The sequence below is a fragment of the Haplochromis burtoni genome, unplaced genomic scaffold (genome assembly GCF_018398535.1).
Source record: "Haplochromis burtoni strain Fernald_Lab_line unplaced genomic scaffold, NCSU_Asbu1 Contig_11, whole genome shotgun sequence".
NCBI classification, from domain to species: Eukaryota; Metazoa; Chordata; class Actinopteri; order Cichliformes; family Cichlidae; genus Haplochromis; species Haplochromis burtoni.
In genome coordinates this window covers 3,315,933-3,337,998 of record NW_024582372.1, presented here as the reverse complement: position 1 = coordinate 3,337,998, position 22,066 = coordinate 3,315,933, and the positions used below count along the sequence as shown (strand labels likewise).

The 22,066-nt window shown below is 40.3% G+C and overlaps 1 protein-coding gene across 2 annotated transcripts; it reads right to left on the bottom strand.

The window, feature by feature from the left end:
* Positions 1-1,938: 1,938 nt before the first annotated feature.
* Positions 1,939-21,677, bottom strand: cenpf (centromere protein F). Of its 2 annotated transcripts, none has more exons than XM_005915070.3 (38): positions 21,567-21,677; positions 20,502-20,675; positions 20,235-20,360; positions 19,804-19,874; positions 19,567-19,703; positions 19,176-19,267; positions 18,822-19,095; positions 18,514-18,716; positions 18,301-18,426; positions 18,068-18,196; positions 17,578-17,700; positions 17,328-17,463; positions 17,101-17,230; positions 16,730-17,009; positions 16,303-16,509; positions 15,661-15,869; positions 15,042-15,171; positions 14,280-14,558; positions 13,568-14,155; positions 13,255-13,428; positions 12,217-13,121; positions 11,913-12,106; positions 11,691-11,826; positions 11,464-11,602; positions 11,152-11,263; positions 10,701-10,954; positions 10,515-10,623; positions 10,190-10,395; positions 9,717-9,935; positions 9,254-9,397; positions 8,963-9,152; positions 8,763-8,860; positions 8,634-8,675; positions 7,383-8,510; positions 5,638-5,767; positions 4,425-5,129; positions 4,094-4,203; positions 1,939-2,775 (listed from the first exon to the last, which is right to left on the bottom strand). In XM_005915070.3, exons 2-38 carry the CDS (start codon positions 20,661-20,663, stop codon positions 2,629-2,631), a joined length of 8,544 nt encoding a protein of 2,847 aa, XP_005915132.1. In that variant the 5' UTR covers positions 20,664-20,675; positions 21,567-21,677; the 3' UTR covers positions 1,939-2,628. The 2 variants fall into 2 exon arrangements, with proteins under 2 accessions (XP_005915132.1, XP_042070032.1); XM_042214098.1 differs by having other exon boundaries at positions 20,502-20,671; positions 21,567-21,616.
* Between the last annotated feature and the right edge of the window lie 389 nt (positions 21,678-22,066).

The following is a 22,066-nucleotide window of genomic DNA, read 5'->3' as shown; positions in this document are numbered from 1 at the left end:
GGAGCTTCTCCTTCCCACTTTTGCCAAAGTGCTTGCACATAGGGGGTTGTTGAGATTCTCCTTGTATTATTATAAAGCACCTTGAAGCGACTGTTGTTGTGATTTGGTGCTGTTTGAATTAAAACACGCTCACACAGAGCACGGTACCACAAAGCTAGCGAAAGACTCAGACTAATGTTGAAGTTGAGTGTATGCCAACCCCAGTCCTGCAGCCAGAGCCTGAACTTCACCAGGTAACAAAGGCAATGATTACTCATGGCAATTGGTTGGTTTATAAAGTCCTGACCATTTTTGCCAATGTTGTCTTGGTGTTATGAAATCAATGTGATAATAAAGGAGAGGTTCAGGCTGTGAAACTACATGCATAATCCTTTGTGAAACACAGAATGACCAAAATTCACACAGCTGACTGTCAGAAAATTTGTTCCCCAGAAGACTTTTTCCAATCATAACTATCACCCACTGATGGCCACTAAAAAAGGAAAGCAAGTTTAAAGCACTCCCCCATTTGGTTAATTTTTCCGAACTGGAAGCTACGTCCATCTTCTGTACTGTCTGTGGTCTAAATTTGCAGCAGTTTGACTGGCCATGATGCAATTTCACCCTGGTAAGTAGTATTTGGTATATTTGTTGCTGAAATCAGAAGTCACCTGAACACTGCAGATGCCGTAGAAACCACAATATCATGATAATTTCCAAACTTTGTCATTAGGAAATTAGTTTGTGTCCCAGTTGTCCCCTGTAAAATTACTCATTCTAATTAGGCTTTGAAATTTGCATCTGAGTTAAGCTATACATTATTTAAAGGGCCCATACAAATGAGCTAAATAATGTGTCTCACTTTTAAAATAATTTACAGTTTTGTGGCTTCGGTCCTTGCCTGAGAAACTGACTCGTGATATTTAAGAGAACAGATCTTTTATTTCTTCCTGTTCTGATTATATTTGTTATGGCATACCATGTGGATCTCAAAGTGATTTCTAGACTGTACAAGGGTCTACGAAAGCTTAAGAATTTGAATACAATCTACATTAAACAAAAATGGGAAAGACACAAATATGGTCATCTCAAATGACACTTGGTATCAGCAATGTGCTTTTCAGTGGAGAATCTCTAGCTCTAATATATGGAGATGTTTATGCTGGAAGAGTCTTTGTAGATTTTTTATTACACCTGCACAAAATAAACATTATTCTAACTCCTCCAGCTGCTGGAGAAACTGTGGGGCCCAAGGAGTAAAGCGCTTCCACTTGTTTTGGTCCTGTCCATTGATAAACACCTTCTGAGTTTCGATCCATTCTGAGTTACAGACTATTCTCAGTATGCAACTTCCCTTTAATTGGGATGAACTATTGTTTGGATATTTATACTCAGTAAATGTGGATAAAGTGACCAAGCCGTTATATTGTATTTTGAGTCTGCCTGAAAGACTATCACTAAGAAATGGCTAAGTGTTAAAATTCCATCACCAAATGACTGTATGGGTTGCTTAAATAGAAAAAATTTCATTCTCTAACAGATTTCAATACGACACATTTGATTGGATTTGGGATAAATGGAAACATATTTTTTCAAGGCGACCTGAATTTGTTTAAACCTCTGTAATCCTGTATATGTTAACTAGTTGGTACACCCGTTTGTTTACTTTTGTTTATTCTTGTTCATACAGGTTGTTTTATTTTATGTTCCTTTTTTTTTTATGTATATTTTTGTCTTTGATAAATTCTAATGAAAAAAAGAAAAGAAAGAAAAAGTGAGGGGCATCCTGCACTAACTGGTATTCTTCACAATCCTGCAGACCTACATTGTGACTGGTTCAGGTTCCCCACCCTGTGGTAGCACAGTGTATTGTGTGGACTCTGGTCATGTTACCCTTTACAGCAGTTTTCGATCAGTTAAGACAGGACACATGAGATCACACAAGTCAAGCAGTAAAAATGATTTAGTAAAAAAGCCTTTATGCATTACTAACTATTTACACTGGTCAATAAGACCTAAGTCTAAAAAAGAGAAACAAAGATTATTAAGCAAGGAAAGGAGTCAAAAACCTGTTTTCATATTTGTTCTAATTTTGGAATAGAAAATCTAGAAAATCTTAGCTGCCATTGACATTCAGCTTTTTACAAGACAGATCAATGAAACAGGTGCATTTACTATAGATATAGCATTAGGAATAATAAAAGACATAAAACAATATTTATCTACAAACATAAAGAACAGTACAAAAGAAAATAAGTTCCACGAGAAAACTGTTAGGAAGATAAAAAGGGAAGAAGATATGACAGGAATGAACATTTCTACAAAGACAATCAGTGCATGTGTACATATTAAACTGCCTCGACACCTTACTGGAGTTAGTGCTTTGTTTTCTTGAGCAACCTGAAGAGAACAACACCTAGGAAGTAATTTAATGTTATAAAGTTCTGGCAGAAAAACATTTACCAGCAAATGTGACTCACAGCCCCGCAAACCCAAAAGGAAAAGTGCATTTTAGGAAGGAGTACACCTCTAAAATAAGCGTGTCTTTAAAGATCCGTGTAACTTTACAAACATGGATCGTTAACATTTTGTGACGTACATGTGTGTGTTTCTAAGTGGAAGGCTGTGTACGTGCAAGTCCAGGCTGATCTACTGAACGTGACAGTTGTCTCCTTGCTGTGTTTGCTCTCTTAGTTGTTTTTCTGGTGTCTTCCGAGAACTCGGGGAACACTTCCTGTTGGCGGTGTCTGTTGCCATAGCAGCAGAGGGACTCTGCAGAGGTATGGGCCCCAAACCCTGAGAGGGAAGAAAAAGTAGATGACAGATGAAAGAGTGAATAAGTGAATCAGAAAGTAGGATTTATGCTGCAGGACGATTCCATGAAAAACAAGCGAGTGGCTCCCATTTGTGTGTTAAAAGTGATTAGACTGAAAATTACTGACAGAGAAGGAATCAAAGTTAGAAGACACACTGATCAAAACATAAAGACGACTTTTATATGTTATAACTTATTTTGAGCAGCCACCTATCCCAATGGTGGCATCATTTTTTAGAAATTGTGACTTATTACAATGCATGCTTCTATTACTGTGTTGCTGATATAAAATGGGTGCAGATTCGTTTAAAACTATGTTATTTCCCACGATACTAACAGATATAATAGTGGTTACAGAAGAAATTGTGCTATAATGAAAATGTGTTTTCAAATGGTTACTCTTTGTATGTGTGTAAAATTGATTTGGTTCCTTTTTTTTTTTTTTTTTTAAAGAGCTTGAATGTGTTTTTCAGTTATGAGCTGAAAGTACTGGAAAAAAATGATCTGAATAAAAAAAGCACCAAATGTCATCCCACTCCTTCAAGGGGCTATAACTCAGTAAATTTCCATAATATGAAGGTAAAATTTGACATGGCCTCATTAAACACACCAAATATATAAAGGGTGGGAACTTAATTCAGATTCAGTTGATTTCATATGGTATGACCCTCGAGTCACACTTCAGTTGCTCTGATACTGTGGTGTACAGCAGAGGTTCAGTAAAGCAGGGGAAATCCTTTCGCTTTTAACAATTTGACCTGAAATCTTTACAGTCTTTTAATCTCCTGCTGCTTCACTGACCTGACGTGATGTGACAACAACTTGAAGGAGACGAGGGGGGCCGGATATTCTGTGGCCATATTAGGGGCCACTGCAACCTAAATTATACACATAATGACCCTTGGTGGAAGATTCTTGTTTCTCCCACTCTGGCCTCCCTGTCCACTTTCTTGGATTTGGATGCCAATGATGTCAGTAGAAATGACACACCAAGTTTAAATTTGCTTTTTTTTTTTTTACATCCACACTGTATCTAAAAGTTCAGCTGATGTCCGACAATTAGAGGTTCTTACAGCTCCTCACAGATAATAAGCTGCAGTGCCGAACACTTTTCACATTATTCATCACATTATTCAACTTTGCCTGTTTACAGTGCATTAATATACCATGTGGCGTCAATACCAGAGTAGAGACACAATAAAGTGCCCATTGAGCGTATGGCTTGTGAAACTAACTAAAGGAAACAAGTAGCAAAAAACGCGCTGTCTGTAAAAAAATAAAGATTCCTGCATTACTCACCTTGCCATCAGATGCAGTTTGTTTGGCAGCCAGCCGAGGGCTGCAGCGCCTCACTGTGGTTCTTCTGATGATGAAAGGACTGGCCTCCCCCAGAGGAATATCAGCAAAACCTAAGGAACAAATAATGATTTTATTTCACTGCACAGAGAATAAATGTATACATGAATATTGATTTTTGTTTCTGTTGTGTAACTGCACCTGTGCTTACTCAGCTAATTGAAAGAGACACACGCAGACACACACACTCACAAACTGATGGTGGTGTATTTAAACACAAGGATAAAGCTGTAGGATCTCTGTAACAAAGCAGAGCACACTTTCAGCCACTAACCTCTCTGTACCAACTCAGGAAGTCCCTCTGGTCTGAACTCTTCATCTTCCTGTTCAGGTCTTGATTTGGGTGTGGTCGTGGCGTTGGCTTTGATCCTCTTTGTCACATTGTGTAGGGCCTCCTGGGCGCTGTCTCGAGTGCTGATTTCACAGTGACCTCGTTTCCCTGAGCCCGGGGGAGATCTCTGAGTAGTCGAAGGAGCAATGTTTTCGGTATTGTCGTCGATTTTTATTTCCTGATGTCTGGTGGAAGACTTCCTCCCTGAACGCTGGCGGCCTTCGGTGCTGCTGGAGTGGCTGTCATTAGCGTTTTGGCTAGCACCAATCAGCTCCAGTCGGGTTTTCAAAGCCTCGTTGGTCTTTTCCAGTTTGTGAACCTCAAGCATCAGGCTGCAGTATTTCTCCATGCTCTCATCTGCCTCTTTGCTTTTCTCTTCCAGAAGTTTGTTCACTTCTTCCAACTCAGTCTTCATCTCCTCCAGCTCTTTAACCTTCTCCTCTAATTCCTTTCTCTTTCCATCAAGTGCAGCGCTAAGTTTGTTCACCTCTTGGTCTTTTTCTTGAGACGCCATCAATCTTTCTTCAGCCTCCGTCATCTTCTGCTCCAAGGCTGACTTTAGGTTTTCCACTTCTTCCTTTAGTTTCTCTGCATCCTTCCTCAGCTGGGTCAGCTCAGTCTGCCCTTCCTCACTGCTCTTCCCTGCCCCTGAAACATAAATGTACCCCATATTCAAAACAAAACAAAACACTTCATGAAAATTGTCAGAAAAGAAAGTAACATGAAAGTGAAATCTTCACTGTGATAACCTTAACAAATATTAAAACAAGCTTTAAAACTTGTTGGCATTTAAGTTAATATAAGAAAAAAAAGGCTGTCAGTAGCACAGATAATTACACCTTTGAACTACAGCCTACCAACAACAGACTTAAAAACAGATTCAAACAGCCAGAGTTTCATAGGTCATACACTTAGGAAACAATCCATCACCTCGAGACATCGACTAATCTGCATATACACGCAAAACAGATGAGGCAAAAAGTGTTAAGAGTTCAATTCAAGCCATTAAACAGGAATAAAAAGGACTGCTATAATAAAATCAAAAACTGCATTTAACTTTAAGGGTTTGATCAATGTAAGGACAACTTAATCTGACAATAAAAGGCTGAACACATAACAGAAAACACAAAGGTAAATCTGTTAAATGGGTGCACACCTGAGCCGTTTAACATCATTTCCTTCTCCTGCTCCAGCTGTTTGCAGGTCTTCATCCAAAGACTCATCTTGCTCAGGGCAGAGTTTTTGTCTTTAGTCAGACGAGCTGCACGCGATGTTAGCTCTGAGACCTGGAGGGGACGGAGAGATTGAGGCAAAGAAAAATTATTTTCATATGCAGTGTTTTCATACAAATGTCAGTTCCAAACATTTTTGGCTCATCTTTTTCATACAATACTGGATATTTTAGATTTAAAAACTGACATCTGCTGAGTGATTGCAAACCTGTCTGGACAGAGAGTTGTATTTTAGATAAGGGTGGGAATTTAACGTGTTAATTGCAATTAATTAATTTTTTTTAAAAATAAAGCGTTAACAAAAATTGATGCATTTAATCACACTTGCGTTCCAAGCAAAGGGGAACTTTTGTCAATGCACAATTTCCTGGTATACCAATTACACTGATACACACAGCTAGCTAGTGTGTTGCTAGGATTGATTGGAAGAAAATTTCAAGACTACTCAATGGAAGCCTTGATAAAAGCATGGTTTTGTGCCAACTGTACAAAAAGAAGTTCTTCGGTTATGGTACCATCTTAATGCACAACATGTTGCAGCGGGCACAAAAACTGTGGGAGCTGTTAGCGCTACCAGTTCGAGTACCAACAAAAGGTGTTGCCAGCCCAAACTTGATGAAATGACTGGCTTTAGGGCCAAAATTAGTAAGTCAACATCAGACAAACTTACAAACTCTCTTGCAAAATGGATTGCTTCGGACTGTAGACCACTATCAGTGGTAGAAGATAGGGAGATAGAAAATGTGCTACAGATTCAGATAAGGACGCCCTGAGTTTGTACAGAGCAGAATCCACCATCAGCGAGACAGACTCCCCGCTGCAGTGGTGGTCCAGTCCAGCAGGGACCCACCCACAGCTGTCTGTCCTGGCCTGCACGTATTTGATTAGTCCTGCCACTTCTGTCCCATGTGACAGACTGTTCTTACTTGCAGGTCACATAGTAACAAAAAAGAGAGCTGCCTTGAGCTCTGAAAATGTGAACAGGCTAGTTTGTCTAAGTAACTGGCTGAAAGAGACGGACATTTAATAAGCATATTGTGAGTCCAATAAGTTTGTAATTTTTTGCACTAAAATGTTGGAGGATGATCACACTGTTTTAGCCCAATGCACAAAATATTTTTTCTAAGATTACTCAGATTTTTAAAGGTAAAGCTGTTCAAATAAGCTTTTATGTTTCTGTGCTGTTTTGTTAAGAAGAGAAACTGCACTTTATGTTGAAATTAATATTATTATTTAAAGACAATACCATTTTGAAAATGTACTTAAAATAACACTTTATTTTTAAGTCTGCTAAATTTTGGCCAGGGATGTTTTTTTTCTCAGTTTTGCAGTGAAATGCAGTTTAAATGCTTTCCCCCCCCCAATAAATTAAAAGAGCTTGAGTTTACAATATTCATGTCCATGTCTATTATTTATTCTATTTCCCATTAAAAACCCTTTAAAATTACAATAACATTTGCACTTTGGGGCAAATTTTCTTGTGCGATTAAATGTGATTCATTAATTACGAAGCCTCTAATTAATTCGATTAATTATTTTAATCGAGCCCCACCCCCTTTTTTTAGAGTGTTTCAACCTCTAAAAAAGGAGCATAGAGTGAGTACTACCAGTCCTTTTTTCTTCCATTTTATTGTGACCTAAATAAATCTGGGTATTTCTCTCCATATACCTGTTCACTGAGTTGTGAGACGGACACTTTGTGTGTTTCCAGCTCCTTCTCCATAGAGGTCACTGCTGTCTTAAGATGCTCGTGCTCTTCTGCGAGTTTCTCCTTCTCTTGTTCCAGTGAAAGCAGAGCTGAAGACAGGTTCTTTTTCTCTTCTTCCATCAAAGACACAGAAGACTTCAGTTCCTGTTTTTCAGCTTCTATCTTTTGCTTTTCCTCCTCCTCTCTCTCCTTCTCTTGATTTAAGAAAGAGAGCTTTTGCTGCAAGTCGTGCTTCTCTTTATCTAACAAGGAGAGACTCGACTGAAGCTCTTCTCTCTCGCTGGCTAACGCACTTCTTCCCTGATCTAATCTCTCCTTTTCATCTTCTACAGATAACAGAGAGGAGCGCAGCTTATCTCTCTCCTGTTCTAATGATAAAAGAGCTGTGCGCAGTTCTTCTTTTTCCTGTACAAGTCGTCCATTTTCTCCCTCGATCTGTTCTTTCTCTGCCATAACAGAGGAGACGGATCTTTCCAAGGCCTGCTTCTGATCTCTGTCCTCCTCCTTCTCCTTTTCTAAAACCTCCATCTTGTCCTCAGTAGTTTTTATGAGTGTTTTAAGCTCTTGTATTTCTTCTTCCAGAGCTTCAGTTTGGGTCCTCAGGCTGTTTCTTTCTGTCTCCCACTCCTCTCCATGAGAGCGGAGCTTCTCTCCTTCTGTCTGTGACTCCTGTAGTGAACTCAGCAGATGGTTTTTCTCCTCCTCTAACTGCACCAGGAGAGCCTGCATCCTCTCTTTCTCTGCTTCCCCTTCTGTGCCCTTTTGTTCAAGTGAAATTTCTCTTTGCCGAGAGGCTTCCAGCTGTGCTTGAAGGTCATCCAACACTCTAATCTGTCTCTCTGCTTCCCCTTTCATCTCTTTCTCCAGTTCTTCTAATCTGCATTTCTGTCTTTCCTCTTCCTCCTTTCTTTCTGCCTCTGCCTTCTCCAGTCCTCTCTCCAGCTCCTCCTTAGCTGCCCTCAGTTCCTCGATTTCTCTGTTTTTTATTTCCAGCTGTCTCTCCATGTGTTCTTTCTCAGATCTCAAACTTTCCAGAGTGGTAGAGAGCTCTGAGATTTTCGCACTAAGCTCTTTTTTCTCTTCCTCCACCTGAAGCAAGAAAGACAAAGGCAGGAGAAGCAGATTAACAGTCTGTTTGGATTGCAGTCACATTTTATAATTAGAAGAGAAAATCATCACAGATAGAGGGAAAAAGTCTTAATACAAAGTTACCATTCCCCTTTCCTCCTCCAGCTCAGCTTTAGCCATTTCCGCCTGCGGGAGAGCGCAGCAGAATCGGATTCTGAGTCAGCATCAGTAAGATATAATCATAATTTTTTGACTGTTTGTGAGACTAAATACCTGCAGCACTGCTTCTTCTAAACTTTGCTCTACATCTTCCTTTTCTCGCTCCAGGGAATCAATGCGATCTTGCAGTGAGTCAGACTTTCTCTGGGCGGCTGCAAGGATACAGTCACATTTAGACCAAAACATAACAAAACTGTGGAGGTTATATAATTTACACTTTTCTTTCCATCAGGAACAAAAGTGTTAAGAGTCACCTTTAAGGAGCTCTCCCATCTTCTTTTTCTTCCTCTCATCCGACTCAATGCGGACTTGGAGTTTTTCGATACCAGTTCTCATCTGCTGGACCTCATCTTGGGTGGAATTCAGGCGAGAGGCAATCTCTCCTTTCTCTAATAAAGACGACTCTAAAGACTGGGAAAGGCGAAACACTTCTCCCTCTAAAGCCTGAGGTGGGAATCAGGAAAAACAAGTGGAGTTATGACCAAATGCTTTTGACTCCACTTCCCACATACAGGGACATACTTCATAATACACTTCCTCCTCACCTTTATCTTTCCAGCCATGGACTCTGTGTTTTGACTGGAGGAACTGTGGTCCTCCTTTATCTGGTTAAGATGGCCAATCAGCTCCTCTCTTTCTCCACAGTGCTGGGAGATTATCCGCTCTAGCTCTTTAACTTGCTCCACCAGCTTCATGTGAAGGAAAATAGATGAAGTTTTAGTAGGAAACAACAAAAAAACACAACAAACAAGCCCCCCCCCCAAAAAAAAAATCTGTTTAAAAGAGAAGTAATTTAACATATCGTAAGTTTCATAAGGATCTAGCATAAATCAGACCTGAGAATCTATTCAAAACTACAGGAGGATTAGGTGATCATTGCTTTGATCTGATTCAGCTGGCTAAAGCAAGTCTTGTCACTGTTAGATGCATCCATATAAGTCAAAAGTCGTAACTGGGGCGTAACCATATCTAACCAGTCTCCCCTTCTGTGGAAATTTCCATGTGTACCTGTTGCCTCTCTGTCTTCAGTTTGTCTGTGTTGCTTTGCAGGGCTTCATACTCCTTCCTTCCTGCTCTGATGTCATCCTCCAGGATGGAAATGAGGTTTCTTGTGTCACAATTATTTTTCTCCAGACTGTGAACTTTCTCCCTCCAGTGGCTCAAGGATTGGCTCAACTCATCTCGCTCTTCAGTGCAAGACACCAGTTCAGATCTCAGCTGAGTTGTCTGCAGATATAAGATTTATAAGTACGTTTGGGTATTCTGCAAGATGAAAGCTTACAACAACAGAAGACAACAAGCTTACAACAGAACATAGACCAAAGCTTTGGTCTATATTTCTGCAGAAGGGGAAACTGAAGGGGATTTGAGAGCAAATTCTGTTTTAGTTTATTTTATTTTATTGGTCCCCAAAAGGTTCACATAAATTTGGCCTTTAAATACACAGTATTGTGTTGTTTTAGCTTGCAGGCTTTGCTCACCTCAGTAATGAGTGTTTCTATCTTTTGCTCCATGCCTGAAAAAGTCCTCCTCTGAGTCTCCATCTCACCCTTCAGTCTGGCCCCCTCAGCCTGCATAGTCTCCAGTTCAGACTCCATTCCCAGGATGTGCTGTTCCAGGTTAGCTTTCTCTGAGCGAACCCTCTTAAGCTCGCTCTCTTGCTGAAGAAACTTCTCATCCCATCCACCTACAGAACCAAGCAAAAACAACCTTTAATCTAATAGCATGACCTTAAATGGAAACTCTCAGGGGTATCTTTACTTCTGAGAGTTGTGGTGATTTTTCTAATATAAAGTAAAAAGAAACCTTTGGCCATCTCAAGTCCTTCCAGCATCTCTATAACATCAGTCAGCTGGCACTTAGTGGTTTGTAGCTGTAGAGTTAAAGTTTCCTTCTCCTCGGACAGCTGGGTCAGCTAAATATGAGCACATGGTATTAACGTAAAAGAAACACAAAAAACTGGTTCCATTATTTGACAAATCTTCATCCTACCTCATGAGAAAGATTTTTCTTTGAATCCAAAGCAATTTTCAGCTGACAGGATGCACTGTGGGCTTCTTCCTCGGCAGCATGAACTTTCTGCTCCAGGTTTTGAACCTGGACTTCCAGTTCAGAGGTCAGCTCCTTTCTCAGTTCCAGGTCAGAGCTCAGCAGGTCGAACTCTGAGCGCAGAGTCTCAAGTTCCTTTTCTTGTTTTCTGATCATTTCCTTGTAACGTTCGAGTTCATCATTTACCAGGGATGACTCTGTTGATGGACAGATGTGTCTGAATGCCATTTGAATATTTATATTCAGCCTAAGCTGAATAAGCATTTGTTATTTTATTCCATAAACAAAAGAAAAATGCATTCAAATAAGGACAAACCTAAATGAAGTATGAACTCAATGCAAAACAATAAATAATAAATAAACAAAACAGTTTTTAGATATTTGATTTACTCACCAAACGATTTCGTGTCTCTTTTCTCACTGAAGGAGGAAGGTTGTGGAGACACGTCATGGATTACAGGCTCATCTACAAGAACATCTCTGGAGTTGGAGCTTTCTTCAGAAACCTGTACAAAATAAATAAAAAATAATGAAAACATTGCTCCATTATGAACCTCGTGTATTCCCAAAGAAATTAACAATTTTCCTAACAATCTGAATATACAACAGACAACGAATACAACATATTAGCAAAGAATCCCCAGGCAAAGATTAATGATGTACCATGCACGACTGAAGGAAAAGTGACTATTACAGCGGTTTTAACCTGTTCAGGAAGTAGCTGCTCCTCCTCATTCGTCTTCGTTTCCTCTACATCTGCTACAAACGCCTCCCCATCCTCCTCTGACTGTTCCTGCGTCACCTCCTGCTTGGTGGCGTCCACCTTAAAGACCAGCTTGACCTCGCTAACATGACAGAGGGGAGGTTAGCTTTGTTTTTCATTGCATACAAACAGTCAACACAAAACAGAAGGCGGCATAAAACTCACTGCACCTGAAAGCATCAGCAAATTCAGTCGGTTCAGACACCATAAGTTCCTCCTCTACTGGAAGGGACTCCGAACTGGTGCAGAGGCTTGAATTAACTGCTGGTTCTACCTGACTCTCGGCTGCTGCTTCAGCTGGGTAAACTAAACAGATAAATATAAATATATGTACTCAAGGAAAGTGGAAATCTGTTTTTTATGAAGGAAAAAACAAACATTTCCTCACTCACCATCAGTTTCTGCCTCCTCCATGTTGTTTCTGTCTGCTGGGCTCTTGAATTCTGACAGCTGCTGAATGAGGCTGTGCTGCTGGCCCACTTGTTCCAGCAGTGATTCATACTGTTGCTTAAACACAGTCAGCTCCTTCTGCAGGCCCGCCAGCTTCTGGTGCAGTTCAGCCTGCTCTGCTGTAAACCGCTCGCTCCTGTGATACAAAATAAAACACACTGTGATTTCAGCCATTATATAGATAGCAGAGCAAACAGCTAAAAAGCTAATACAAACTTCAAAGCAGACACAGCCATGCAGACATACTGCTCTTTATTCGTCGCCTCAGTCCTCTCCTCCATCAGCTCAAGCTGCTCCTTCAGTCTCTGGCGCTCCTGTTCTGAGGTCAGCAGGGAGTGCTGGATGCACTCGCTCTCCTCTCTGAGAGAAGCAACCTCATCTCCATGCCCCTTTATGAGTTCCTGTAACTGCAGCTTCTCCTCAGTTATTTGATTCACATTAGACTGTAGTTTGATGTTTTCTTCAGAGAGTTGATTATAGCTCAATTCCAGCTGAACCTTTTCCTCTACTACTTGATTCAATTTAGTAACCAGGTCATTTTTCTCAGAAGTTAATGCATGCAGTTCATCTGCAAGTTGAACGTTTTCTTCGTTCGTCTTTTTCAAGATATCATCTAACTGGGCTTTTGCTTCAGTGAGCTGACTAAGGGCAGATTCAGCCTCATGTTTCCGAGCAGTTATTTCATTAATCTTGGCTTCTGTTTGCTGCTTTTCCTCAGTTACCTGTTCAATATTAGACTGCAGTTGTTTGTTCTCCTCAGACAGTGCGTCTACAGTGACTTCGAGCAGTTTCTTTTCGGCATTTACGTGCACCATTTCACCTTCGACTTTCTCTTTGTCGTTCATTAGCTGTTTCAGAGAAGTCTCGAGGTTGTTTTTCTCCTGGAGAAGCTGATTTAGACTGCTCTCTTTGTCCTGAATGGTTTCCCTGAGAGTTGTCTCCAGCTTTTCGTTGTCTTGTGTCATCTGACTGAGTTTAGCCTCTAATGTAGCAACACTCTCTTCCAGTTCGTGACGTCGGATAGCTTCCTCTTCCATACGAGTCATTTCACAGGTTCTCTCAAATAACTCCTCCTTAGCTGTGACATACTTTGACTCCAAGAGAGAGTTCTGCGACTGGACCTCATCTAAGCGGGCTTCCAAGACAGAGACCTGAAAATAGAGCCGATTAGTGATTAGTGAAATAGATTAGTGAAAGCATGCTGATGACAAAGACAGAAGACAACAGCGAATCAGCAAACACTGTGTGTGAGTGAAGCACTTTTGAGCAGAACAATTATCCAACCTGGGCTCTGCCCTCATCCAGCATGGCCTCCATTTCAGACATCTGGGTCTGGCTCTGAGCAAGCACGGCCTCCAGTGACTCTATAGTTCCTTTAAGCTGCTCCACCTGACTGTCAAAGGAGGTCATGGCTGTCTCGTTGTCCTCCAAGTCCATCTGGAGCATCTCTAGCTGAACCTTAATTGTTTGGAGGGGGATAATTAATAACCCAGAACATGCAACTAAATGATTTGCTACACTATCCAACAGTACACTTCCTGTGTCTAAGAATATTGTAATAAACAAGAACATAAACAGGAACACATTTGGAACCAACCTTGATTTTATTCATGGCGACCACCTTCTCCTTCAGGAGTTCTGAGGTTTTGGTCTGTTCTGCCTCAGCTTTATTCAGCTTTTCCTTCAGATCTTTTATGGTGCTGTCTCTCTCTTCCAAGCCGCGTGACGCTGCAGACAGAGTCGCCTTCATGGTCCGGATCTCCTCCCGACGTGAACTCGACTCTGCTTTGGCAGCACTGACTGATTTCTTTGTGGCTTCGAGCTGTTCGTCAAGGCTCTTCTCTTTTTTGAGGAAGTTTTCAATCTCCAAAGCGTGACGCTCTGACTCTTTACCCATCTTCTCTGTGAGATCTTTTACTTCATTCTCCAAAGCAAAGATAAGATTCATCTTCTCGGCCAGAGTGCTCTCCAGGTTAGACTTAATTTCTATAGCGGAGGAGTGATTCTCCTCAAGAGCTTGTAGTGACTTCTTAAGGTCAACGTTGGACTGATTGGCTACATCCAGTTCATTCTTCAAGACGGGAAGCTTCTCCGCTGCATCTTTGTTCACATCGACCTTTTCTTCTAAGGATGAAATCTGCTCCAGGAGGCTGCTGATCTTCTCGGTCTGACTGTGCTGAATGATCTTAATTAAAAAGATTTCATTTATATTTGGTAAGAAAAAATAGGCAAGTAAATAAATTAATTATGAACATAATTAAAATATCCGTACATAACCAGACAACAAAGCAAAGATTTTTAGATTTTACCTCTGATTCTTTCTTCAAATCTTGAATTGCATTTTCCAGCTCGGCTTTTTGTTTCTCCACAGACGATATCTGAACTTCAGCTTCTCTGAGCTGCTTCTCCTTCTCCTCTGTTTGTTTCCGCTGATCACTGAGGTCCATTTCTAATTGTTTGAGTTCTTCTGATTTTTTGTTGTACATCCGAATTTGTTCCTCTTCCTGCTCTGTCATTGTCTTAATTTGTTTCTGCAGCTCTGCTCCCAGTTGCTCCTGGACCTTCAGGAACTGCTCTAAGGAACTGATCTAAGAGGAAGAAGAAGAGGAGGACAATTAATTTAAAAAAGCAGTAACAACACAATTACACCAAATGCTCAGCAAACAGCTTTTCTAGTGATTAAATGTACTACTAAATGTAGGACAGCAAAAACTACTTAATATCTTAACATATGCAGAAATATATCAGAGCATCACCTAAAGCCTCATAACTGGATTTCACGCAACTACTTCCTGTCCGTACAGTGGATACAGACACCAGTTGGACGGTGGTTTGAGTTCAGGCCTGTTGGCAAAGTGTCCTTTCCAAAGTGACCAGATAAAAATAACCCAAAAAGCAACCAAAGGCAGACTAGCACAGGTCAGATTTTACTCTAGAGAAGTCTTATTTTCCTGTTTAATTCTCCTGCACTTTTCAGTTTCCCAACTTTATTCACTTATTGAAGTAAAAGTTTGAGAATAAATAGAAGTCTCTTAAAAAAAAGCTTCCACTGCAGTTTAACTAAAGCAGACCTGGTTTTTGGTGAGCAGCAGCTCCTGCTGGGCCTCCTCTAACTGCAGCTTGATGTGCTCAGTCTCCTCAGCCTTTGCTGAAACACGTTCTTCACACTGCTTTAGGAGGTCTGCCTTCTCCTCTGCTAACCTAAGTGAAATTACAAATCAAAGACAGAGAATAGACATTAAAACCAAAGCTCAGCTGATATTGTCAGCAGTTACTGGACATTCCATATGGAATGGGCGTTAATGAATATATATATATATATAAAGAACATTTATTTGTTGTTGATTCAGGAAATGATGCTGAAAAAATGCAGGTAGATGGTGTCAACACAGCTTGTCCAGAAAAGCAGCTCTGACTCAGTGTTTTGCACTCTGACCACGTGTAGCATGGTACATATCACAACTGAGCAGATGGAAGGTATGAGTCAAACAGTGTTTTCATGTCTTCATGCAACTTGCTTCTAAAACCAGTGTTGGAAAGTTAATATGCCACGACGTACATTGCTGTCTTTCTCACAATGTTTTCTTCGATCTTATACCAAAGCTAAGACAGGACATAATGTGTCATTCCACAGTTCTACCTTATTTCAATTATCATAGTTTTTAACAATATTGCACGAAAAACTCCCACCTGGCATTTTGCTCCTCCTGCTGTGCAATTGTCTGAGCAAGGCTTTCCCTCAGCTGGCTGGTCTCAGCCCTCCCCAGCTCTACCAGCTGCTCTTTGGAGCGGACCAGATCACAGGTTGCCTTGTGCTCATCCTGCAGGTCGGTGTTCATCCTCTCAGCGAGTTCGGCTCGAGTGATTTCCTTCTGCAAACACAACTCCAGATCTTTGACCTAGTTAAGTTATTAAAAAATGAAATCGTATTAAGAAAGAGAGATTCAGCAAGTGCTGACAATGGATTTTACTAGTTTATGTACTCCTTTATATCGAGTACAGTTATTAGAATTACTAATAGTTAGAAAAAACATTTATTAGAAAAACTAATAAAAAAAACTTTATGGATTTGCTGTGTTGTTACCAGAACGAAAATATGAAGCACGGTGCATAGCACATCAGTGGATTACAAAAGAGAGAGATACGCTATATTTTTGTATTACCACTTTCAAAATTTCACTTTCCTATAGAACATTTCTCGTAAAAATGGAGCCTAAGAAGCAGCTTTCATTAGGGGTCGGATGTTTGTCCATGATTTATTCCAATAATGGTTGCTAATGAAATTCAAATAAATATTTTAAAGACTATAAAAAATAAATAACTATAAGTCACCTGTGCTTCAAGCTGAGCCACCTGCACTCCTATGTTCTCCAAGTCTTTAGCATGTTTCTGTCCAGCCTCAGAGAACTGAGACTGAAGCTCCTTGTACTGATGCGCCTTTTCCTCCAGATCTGTGCACTTGTTGAGGAGTTCTCCCTTCAGGGAATCAATGTGAGCAGACAGACTGGCCTTTTCTCCCTCTACACACGTGAGCTTCTTCTGCAGTAATGAAAGAAAACGTATTCAGGGTGAGGGATAATCTACTTCAAGGCTGCTGCTACAGTCGATTTTGTACTGTGGTTATTCTTGACACTAACTAAAAATTAGTTTAATTAAAGCTATTTATCAGAATATCAGCAAAAAACTTAATTCTGACACCAGGCAATCGAATTTTCTACTTTTCAGTTAAAACAAGAGTCTAGAAACCACTGCTCCTTACCTGAAGTTCATCATTAGCCTCGTTTAGGGAGCCCAGACTACTCTCCAAGCTGGTAATTTTGTCTGCGAACTCCTTTTGCACAGCTTCAGTTTCATTAATTAAGCTCTCCTTCTCATTCTTCCAGTCCAGCAGAGCTTGATGTTCTCGTTTCAGTTCCTTACATTCATTCTGACTCGCAGAGAGGTTGGATTTCAACTCTTGGCTCTCCTTCTCTAGCACCGTCACCCTGTTGCTCAGCCTCTCTGACTCTTGTTTCTGTTTCTGGAGTTCATTCTGAGATCTACAGTGAAATTAAATATTTACAAGGATTAATAACAAAATGTATTATTCCTACTCCACAATGCTGATTATGAAAATGAAATGATGATTACCTGTCATTTCTGGTCTCTGCATCAGAAAGTGTTTTCTTTAAGTTTTCCTGTTCACGTGCTGAAGTCTGAGCCTGCTGCTCCAGTTTACACTGAAGTTTCTTCAGCTCCTCCGCCTGCCCTTCAGATTTAGCTAAAGATCCAAAAGACAAATCAGTTTAAGATTAAAATAACCTCAGATTAATTCTCAAGACTAACCGCTACTTCTGACATCCCTAAAACAAATTTACCTTTGAGATCATCTAGCAGTCCCTGGGTACGTTTGAGGCTCTGGTTTGAACTCTTCTTCTCTTCTTCCAGCTGAGAGAGGCGCCTGTTGCTCTGGTCCAACTGGACAGTCATACTGTTCTTCTCTTTCTGCAGCTCCTGGAGGGATGAAGAAATGAGTGGATAACATGAATCCATGCCCTACAATGATGAGAAGTGCACTAAAAGCAGAACTGCAAATTCACAATTACAGCAAACGGATTTTCAGCCCACCTCCATTTTCTTGCGGAGGTCCTGCTCTTTGGTCTGACAGGCCTGAAGGCTTTGTTCTGACCTCAGCAGCTTCTGTTTCTGCTCCTCCATCTCCTTCTCCATCTGCTTCTTCTGGAAGCACATCTAAAAAGGAGCAGTGTGATACAAATTAAGGTCAAGGCAATTAAGATACATTAAATACTTTTCCTCTAGGGTTGTGGCTTTCGCTCCTCTCTGAAAGCCTAAACACACTCAGGATGTGGTGGGTTTTTTTCATTACACATCTTTTTGTTAACTTAAAAACTGACTACTAAAAATACAACTAAAAACAAAATTAAAGTTGCATCTTCAGAAGTTCATCAAATGCACAACATTCACAAAGTCAGTGAGCACTAATTTTACACGACTCACACTTATAAAAAGATTTTAATTAGGCCTCGTCCAACAAAATCACCAAGTAGAAATGCTTTAATCTTTTAATAAATGTGCTGGTGCGATGTTACAAATCTACCTTCTCCATGTCTGCCTGCAGTATGTTGTGGTCTTTTTTGGCCTGTTGGATCTCTTGGGTCAGCTTGGTTCTGGTCTGGTTTAGCTGCTGATCCAAAGCATGATGGGAACTCTGCAGCTGGGCAAGTTCCTACACAAAATATAACAGGTACGAACACAATTCATAAACCAAATTCTAAAAACTTCATTATTAATAAAAATCTTAAAAGACTAAAATATTTCCCACTGTTGTACCTTCTGACTGTCTCTCTCTTGGTCCTTGAGTTTCTGCTCCAGTGCCCGTCTGCAGCTTTCAGCATTGTGCCTCTGGCAACTCATCTCCTCAGTGACTTGTTTTAGTTTCTGCTCAACCGATGAACACTAAAAACAACTCAAATCATTAGACAACTTTGCTAGTGATTAACTTGTGCTCTTTACTGCTAAGCAGAATAAAATAATGTCGCCTACCTTGGACTCGACCTGCTGGTGTCGGTCTGTGGCCTGACTCAGCTCGTGTTTGGCCTTGGTCAGGTCTCTGTCCCGCTCGCTGAGGTCTTTGCGGGCCTGGTTCAGCTGCGTTTGAAGGTCCTGCAGTTTGGACGCTTGGTTACGAATTTCCTTCTCCTGATTGGCTAAGTTCCTCTCTAGTTCTGACACATGGCCACGCAGCTCTGTTAAAAGAACAACAACCACAAAAAAAGAAGTGTAAAGCAAAAGTTACTAAACACCGAACAATACCCAACATACTAATTATAAAATACTTTATAACAAAATACCTTGGTTCAAAGTCTTTAGCTGCTCCATCTGTTGAGAGGATCCACTGGGACTCGGTGCTGCTCTGGAAGAGCTCATCCGCTGGCTGGGTTTGATCGGCGTCTCCTCATGGGCGTCCCAAAGGGATGTCCCTCGCCTCTTTAGAGGCGTTTCCATTATGTCCTGAGACTGGCGGCGATGGGCAGAATCCTGCTGTTGCCATGGGAAAATGGAAGACCCGGCTTGTCGGGCAGCAATGTCCTTGTGACTTACACTGACTGAAGACTGATTCAACAGCTAGAGAAGATGAGAAATATTAAAACTACTAAGAAATAAATGCTCATAATTATAAAAATACATTTATTTATAGCACTTACTTTGACCTGCAAGACTTTGAGTTCACTTTCCAGTCTTTTTCTTTCTTCTACCTCTTGGTTGTATTTCTCCTGCAGCTCCTCTAGTCTATTATCTATGGAAGACACACAATTCAAATCCAAAGTAAACTTATTCAGTCATTTAGAAAACAGTGACTCCTTAACAGATGGAGCTTAAAAAAAAAGACGTCTGAATGCAAAAATGATTCTATATACATTTTTAGAGACAGAGACACTCTAGAAATAACTGCGATAAGCCTACACATGAACACAGAAATGTATATTAAAAGAAAAGTGAGAAAAGATAAGTCTGTAAATCAAATGTTTACAAATAAATAAATAAGAACACAGAATGAATTGCAGACTCCCTGAAGATAAAAACACATTTTAATACCATGCTGTCTGTAGGCTGGGACCGATGCTGGTGTCTGAAAACTCTTCTGTGGAGTGGCGTAGGTCTGCAGCTCACAGGAGGATGATGACAGTGAGGAAGAGCCAGCAGGCTGGGAACGATCCAGTTCATTTTTGTGCCTGAGCAGATATAAGGTGCTCATCAAGGTCTTGATAAATCACTGAATTTATCACTCTGAGTCATACAACAGCAAAGAGAGAGACACATAACTGAACTCACTTCTTGAGCTCCTGTTCGAGTCGTTCAATGGTTTTTCTGCAGGAGTTAAGCTGACCTTCCAGGTAGCTCACCTACGTTTAGGAAGACAATTCAGTTAGACAAAAACATTAGTTAGATATCAGGCTTGTGAGCTTGTCACTTGAGTACCATTTATGCAAATCTGTACTCCCAAGCTGAAAAATAAATAATTCCTCCGTAACATAAGTTGTTTGAAGTTTTCTCTTCAGATATAACTTGCTCACAAATAAAAAGGGCGGGACACACTAACAGGAAAACACACTTCAATATGAGCGTCTGTAATTATACATGTGATGAACAGTGGCTATTAACTAACACCTTTCAGCTTTACTGTTGAATACATGTTAATGTAGATCTGAAACTAGGTTTATCCTGCAATGATCAAATGCTTCTTCCTCTCATCAGAAACTGACCTGCTGTTCTTTGACTCCAAGATCATGTACAACCTTTTGCCGAGCTTTCTCTAGAGAGTCGCATGACTCTAATAAAGACTGGTTTTCTCTCTTCAAAGCAGACGTCTCTGTACGTTCACTGTCCACCTGGAGAAATAGACTCATATGAGTAGGAGAAGTATTTCTCAAGCTTATTTTAAATGTTTTGATTGGGTATCTTTTCAAATAGATGTGTCAGTTTGTTTCTAACAAAACACATTTGTTCAAGCACTTCTGATAAATGTTGACCTTTTGCTTTTGTTTTTGGAGTGCAGCTTCTAAGGAGTCCAACTGAAACTGCTTTTGTGTCTTCTCCTTCTTCAGTTTATCCAGCTGGACTTCCATCTCCTGGATCTTCTGCAGGGCTTTCCCTGGAAGTCCATCCTTCCACTCCTCCACTGCCCAGCTCATGGTTTAACCTTACTAAAACATATATCCATTTATATAAAAGTAATGAATTGATGACGAGCTGATATATATACCTAGTTTAAAATTTAAAAACATTTTTAGGGAATCAAGGACTGATACTGGCCTAGCTGACTGCCCTATAAGCAAATAATTATATTTACTGGCAGTGACCAATGATCAGATCAACAAATGTTTGCTAATCAATATTTATCTTCCTTCGGTACATATAACAATAATAGCAATATACAAAGAAGAAAAAGCATCAGTTTAGACACGAAAAAGGCTAAATGTCCATTTTAAACATTGGTAGTGCCACAGAAATTCACACTATGCTTTGTTATGCAGACATAATGAAACGTTTTCGTCTTCGGTGTGAACAGACAGTTCACATCAGGCTAAAGTCCCTTCAAAGCTGTGTCTTCTATCAACGCTGACAGTCAAACGCAACTAAGTGTAGCTATAACTACGTAAAGTTAACCTCAGATTTTATAACAAGAAATGAGTATTAATAGTTATACCGGTGAAAAGAAAATTACAGCCCATCATCTGACCTGAGCAGGTTTTAGTTTAATATTAAAGATTAGCTAGCTAGAAGCTACTTTACAGAGTTTACGTAGTAAATGATGCCCGATTAAATTACTGAATACAACCACAAAACACGTATTAGAAGTCAATTTATTTAAAAGCTGGATATGATCAAAACATAGCTTAGTTTCTGTTTAACGTTAGCTTTCTGAAGAGCATGCTCTCAGCAAATATGACATCGATATATATTTTTTATTTAAATCGTAAATTATCCAGACAGGGGCTAAAGATTAGTGCAGATTCTATATTAGTATATTAGACAGTTAACTCAAAATTGAAATAAATCACATAGCAGTAACGACTCAGGCTGGCTGCACTTACTTTGGGCGCGATGCTCCTTTATCAAATTCTCCTACTGTTTGGGTCGCTCTCGTTGAAAAATTCAAAATTCAACAGAGGAAACGGCAAGCCGCGAAGCTCCGTGTCGATTGGCTGTCTGTTACGTCGTCAGCTGCGCCACGAACGCGGATTGGTTCGCTACTCTTTGTGTCCACAGCGACACCAAGTAGTAGGAGTTTATAAATACTCGCTAAGCGCACGTCCCACTCGTGTGTGAAATACACCTCTTAGCATGAAACACTGGGGGGGGGGGGTCGTTTTTGTTTTTACTTCTGTGTAGAAATTTGCTGCATTCTGAACAAAATGAAGTCGTCCTACAAATGATTCTGATTATGCTGTAAATAAAGTGTTACAGTAGTGTAACCTGCTTGAGATGAATGCATGGACCTGTTCCTCAGATTCAGTTTGAAATAATCCTTTTCCAACCTTAGATATATTTTATAAGTGGTAGAAAGCAGTTCTGGTCTTGTTAATTTGATTAT

Coding starts and splice junctions, on each gene's coding strand:
- cenpf (XM_005915070.3), bottom strand. CDS start 20,663: ATGAGCTGGGCAGTGGAGGAGTGGAAGGATGGACTTCCAGGGAAAGCC. Junction 19,268..19,566: donor CCCAGCCTACAGACAGCATG/GTATTAAAATGT, acceptor TGTCTTCCATAG/ATAATAGACTAGAGGAGCTG. Junction 19,096..19,175: donor TCAAAGTCTTGCAGGTCAAA/GTAAGTGCTATA, acceptor CATCTTCTCTAG/CTGTTGAATCAGTCTTCAGT.